Source organism: Portunus trituberculatus, chromosome 50 (assembly GCF_017591435.1).
Source record: "Portunus trituberculatus isolate SZX2019 chromosome 50, ASM1759143v1, whole genome shotgun sequence".
NCBI lineage: Eukaryota > Metazoa > Arthropoda > Malacostraca > Decapoda > Portunidae > Portunus > Portunus trituberculatus.
Genome location: NC_059304.1, coordinates 14,761,393 through 14,766,392, shown reverse-complemented (window position 1 = coordinate 14,766,392; position 5,000 = coordinate 14,761,393). Strand labels below are relative to the sequence as shown.

At 42.4% G+C, this 5,000-nt stretch overlaps 2 protein-coding genes across 5 annotated transcripts in view; one reads left to right on the top strand and one right to left on the bottom strand.

Moving 5' to 3' along the window:
* Positions 1–5,000, bottom strand: part of LOC123499517 — a 418,310-nt gene that overhangs the window by 300,583 nt on the left and 112,727 nt on the right. The window lies entirely within an intron of this gene.
* LOC123499514 lies at positions 458–2,987 on the top strand. Of its 2 annotated transcripts, none has more exons than XM_045247571.1 (4): positions 458–557; positions 814–999; positions 2,028–2,131; positions 2,270–2,987. In XM_045247571.1, the coding sequence occupies exon 4, from the start codon at positions 2,295–2,297 to the stop codon at positions 2,919–2,921; it is 627 nt and encodes a 208-aa protein (XP_045103506.1). In that variant the 5' UTR covers positions 458–557; positions 814–999; positions 2,028–2,131; positions 2,270–2,294; the 3' UTR covers positions 2,922–2,987. The 2 variants fall into 2 exon arrangements, with proteins under 2 accessions (XP_045103506.1, XP_045103505.1); XM_045247570.1 differs by having other exon boundaries at positions 2,028–2,135.

The window sequence follows — 5,000 nt, the reverse complement described above, 5'->3', positions numbered from 1 at the left end:
GGGTTTCGTTATGTTGTGTTGTATTTTAGTTTGTTTCATAATCTGTCTGTCTGTCTGTCTGTCTCTCTCTCTCTCTCTCTCTCTCTCTCTCTCTCTCTCTATTGGTTTTAGTCATATTTTTCTCTTCCTTGTTCTTTCCCGTGTTTTTTTTTCATACCTTTTCACGTTTTTATTTGGCCATTAAAACATTTCTGCTATTTTCCTTTTCTGCGATACGTTTCAAATACACATGCATTAAAAAACAACATACATGAAGGAAGAAAATATATCAGTATTAAAATATCAAGAAACTTATTTTAACATGAATATGCAACGAAAAAAAAAAAAAATAAAGAAAGAAAAATAAGGATAGATTAGTAAAACAGCGCGGCAGCGCAACAAGCAGGACATTACAACACCTCAACACCAGAACAGGCTGGTGGCGGGAACAGCACGCCAGGCCGCGGGAGGTGAGGCGCGACGCGGGAGACGGGGAGAGGGAAGAGGCGCATGTTACCCTATTTCCGGAAGCTGGTGTTTTGGGGGATGAAGGCACGAGCCCTGGTGTGGCAATGACGGTAATTTTCCGGCTGGTGGTGATGATGACACGTGTGTGTGTGTGTGTGTGTGTGTGTACTGCGCCTTTTCATAGCATTTCCTCATCATCACTTCTCTCTCCTCCTGTCCACATCTTATATTTCCATTACCAACATAAAACAAGTTAAAGTAGTGTTTTATTTATCTGTTTATTTATTTATTTATTTTTATTTACCTAATCGATCTTATCTATCTCAATTTATCCTATTTGTTCTCTCGGGTGACTAAAACGCTCAGCTGACAACCTACACCTGAGTCACGAGTAGGCTGCCAGTCAATACTCAGTCACTCAGTCGCCAGTCAGTCAGGGAGTACTGACTGACTGGCTGGCAAACCTTACAGGGGATCGTAACTACACGACACCGCTACGCAAGACAAAGCATTGAGGAAGCAGAAAAGGAAAGCAGGACGACAGCCATCGAGGTACAGTGTTGTTGCTTTGCTCATTGTTGTTGTTTTTATTATTGAGCACACGTAGCGAACACTAAATACCCATCTCTCTCTCTCTCTCTCTCTCTCTCATGGTATATAGCTCGTATTTAGACTTATATTCCTAAACGTTTTTGCAAGATATCTTCACTACATTCCACAGACTACAGCTTGTATTTGTAAACACATCCCGTTATCTTCACTACATTGAGTAGGCTACAGGTGGCAGGTAGTGGCGTTTTCGAGGCATTTTCATGATTCAAGCAATGGTCAAACAGCAATGTACATCTGTAAGTGAAAAAAAAAAAGGAACATGTTTTAGTGTAACTTTGTGCTGTAGATCTTATAACCACTAAAACACTTGAGCAGGTACCAAAATAATATTATACCTAGTTTTTTTTTTTATATCATCTAAAATGCATTACACCACACACATTTTCTTTGTAATTTTTTACAATACAAATATAGATAAAGTATTTTATGACCGGAAGTTCCGACTCTCGGCAAGTAACGAAAAAAAAAAACTTTCATCACAAAAATGTCATCACACAATTAATATGCATTTAACTATAATGATATACAGCATTATTAATTAATTGAAATGACTGAATATCATTGAAATTATATTTAAACTTTGTATCATAGTTAAATTGTAACGATGAGTATAGTAGGCTATTGCTCTCCAGTGTGTCTGATTAGGCTAGTGGCGCCAGGGCGTATTCCCAGCGGCACGAGTAGGCTTCTGCGCCACTGATGCTGCTGACGTGACTCTGTTGTTGACAAACAATTATTAAACTGATATTACACTGCAGGTAAATTGTAATACCAGATCCTTATCATTCACTCAGCATTTAATGTGATTCACTGATGTGAAGTACTTATTGTTACTTTGTATACCAATCATGTACTGGCATGACGTCCTTGTGAGTACATAAATTGATTAAAACAATCTCAATCTCTCTCTCTCTCTCTCTCTCTCTCTCTCTCTCTCTCTCTCTCTCTCTCTCTTCTGGTGCTGGCAGACATCCCGTGTCCTGTCATGTAGCCAGGATGGGGGTGGCGGTGTCCAGGATGGATCGAGTGAAGATGGTGAACGCGGCGTGTCGCAGCATCTCAGTTCTCCCAGGTTGGTTGTAACTGTTCGTTTCTTCAGATGAAGAGACGTGTGATCTAAGTAAGCATTTCTCTGATATTAAGAGCATTGCCTGCCTGAGAAGATGCTTTCAGAAGTAACTAACTAGCTCCTTTTCTCTGAGTACCGCAGCGCTGGAGTTCTGTCTGAAGACCGCATGAGGTCCGCACTGCGACTCCTGTGTGCAGTGCTGCTGGTGTTGGTGGTGAGTGCTGACCTGGCGACCTTCATCTATGGCTATCACTACGACATCCTGGAGGACGATGACCCCTGGCTTGGTGCTCAGCTGCTGTGTGGAGGCGGGTTGCTTCTCTCTGTTCTGCTCATCCCCATTCTCGCCTATTTCTTCTCCATGAGTACCCGGAGTCTTTCCCAGTGCTGGTTCGCGGTGCACATCACTTGGGGGGACAACTGGGCGCGTCACACCGTGGTTCTCCTTTACACCCTTCAGGTTCAGCCAGTGCTGGACATTCTCGAGCTGAACGACATCGTGGCAGACCTGAAGACCGCGGACTACTGGTGGTGGTTCGTCCAGGGACTCCTCCTGGTGGTCTTGCTCCGTGCCCTTGTGGGTTGTGACGCCGAGGATGACTTATACGAGGAACAGTCCAATGAAATGCCTAATGTGGCGAGTCACAGTCGCCCTCCCTTAGAAATAGAAGGAAGCCAAGCGCTAGTGACCCCAACAGTCACTTACCCCGTGACGCCGCCAGCCTTGCCCGCCACGCAGGACTCCACGACCATCGAGGAGATCAGCTCAACTATTGGTGACATTACCCCTTGAAAGACTTAGGTTGTTTCACACACACACACACACACACACACACACACACACACACACACACACACACGAACAAAAAAGTACATAAAAAAAAACATTAATTAAATCAATGCATGTCTCCTTTTTAAAATAATGGTTGTCTTTCACTGTTTGCAATAAAAATGTTTTAGTTTAAATAAAGGTTTAAGGATATGGAGTGATCAAATTCTGTCATTTCTCCTGAAACGATATTTATGTAGTTGTCAGCATCAATGATCTTAGTTTCTTAGGGCCTTAAAATGTTTTGGTCGCCACACCCCGCTACACTACATTCCTTTAAACTTTTCCGCCATCCTAAACTTTTCCCTTCCATACGCCCCATCCACTTTCCCTCCCTGTAGTGCACATTTCCCTTTAACCGCTGTACTGTACACATGTCAAGCTCTTTACCTGCACCTTGTGGCGTGTATACCTGACCGTTTTAGCCTCAGGTGATAACAAGCAAGGCGACCGTTGGGAGGGTCACCTGCTTCGTTCGCCACTCACCTGCTCATATCACACCTGCTCTTTCCTTCTTTCTCTCTCTCTCTCTCTCTCTCTCTCTCTCTCTCTCTCTCTCTCTCTCAGCAGGTGTGACAGGTGCTTCCCATCTCCGTTTATCCGTTTTTTTCTCAGCCTTGTTTACCTTCCTGTCTCTTGCACGTCATTCGTTATTGTTGTTGTTATCTTTGTTGAGGGATTCTATGTTCCACTTTATATTTTCCTTCCCTTGTCCTTCCTTCTATTTTCCCTTCTCTCTCTCCCCTTTCGTGCGTCCCTTGTGTGTGTATACCTTTCTCGTTCCCCCGTCCGTTTATTCTCCGTATTTTTAAAAGTCTGTATTCAATACAATACTTCTTTCATATTTCCTTTGCTTCCGAGTTTCCTTTTTAATACCGACCCTTCCTATATTTTTTCTATCTCTTTTTATTTCCCATATTCCACTCTTCCTTTTCTTTCAACTACTGGACTCCGCTGTTACCTTCCTTCCTTCCTTCCTTCCTTCCTTCCTTCCTTCCTTCCTTCTTGTTATCAATTTTTCCTTTTACCTGTTACCCAAGTTACTGTACATCACCATTTTTATCATCACTTCTTTCTTTACTTCTCTTTCGTTTTAGTTTATGAAAAACAGTATTCTTTTTTAGCACAATTCTTCAGTCATACATATTTTCACAGTTCGACCTTCTCTAGTGCTTATCGTATCTTTCTCAATCTATTTTTTTTCTAATCACAACAGGAAAATTAATATAAGTAGTCTAAACAAGAGTGAACGAAATGCACTCGATTGTATTTCAGTATCACTTATAACATTAAGTCGATTCTTACTTCACTAAAAGAGAAGAAAATCATCACTTTTCATCCTTTACAGTAAGAAAAAGACAAAGAAAACTCCCAAAGTGCTGGAAGTTTTAAAAGTCGTTGTTCTTCCCCAAGGCGGTCACCTGCTGCTGTCTTTGGTTTCCTGTCATGCAGACCCGCGTCACTCGGCTGTGTGTGTGGGAAGCAAGTTTGGTGTTTGAGGTAAGATTTGCAGATCGTGAGGTGAAGGAACAGAAGATTATAGAGTACATGATATATCTTGAGAATTACATGATAAATTGAGGTACTGGTTAAATATACTGGCGCAGTGCATATGGCTAACTCACACCATCCTCTCTCTCTCTCTCTCTCTCTCTCTCTCTCTCTCTCTCTCTCTCTCTCTCTCTCTCTCTCTCTTATCCCATATTATTTACAACTTCCCATAATCCTCTAAGCCTCTTTCTATCTCATATTCCTTCCCTTCTGACCATTTGGGATGGAAGGGGAAGGCAGACGGCTAAAGTCACCACTGCCTTACCTGTTACCTGTCCTATAGGTCCCCTTAATGAAGCAATTCACCTGTGATATGCCGGCCTACCTGAGAGAGAGAAGGATAGAAGGTAGGATGGGGAGAAGATAGGGCAAGGGAAAAGATGAAGAAGGAGAACAGAAAGATAAGGAAGGGAAGGGAGATAGAGAGGGCAAAGGCCTGAGAGATGTTATATAAAGAGGGTGAATGAAAATAAAGGTGCAGGTTAGAGGTGC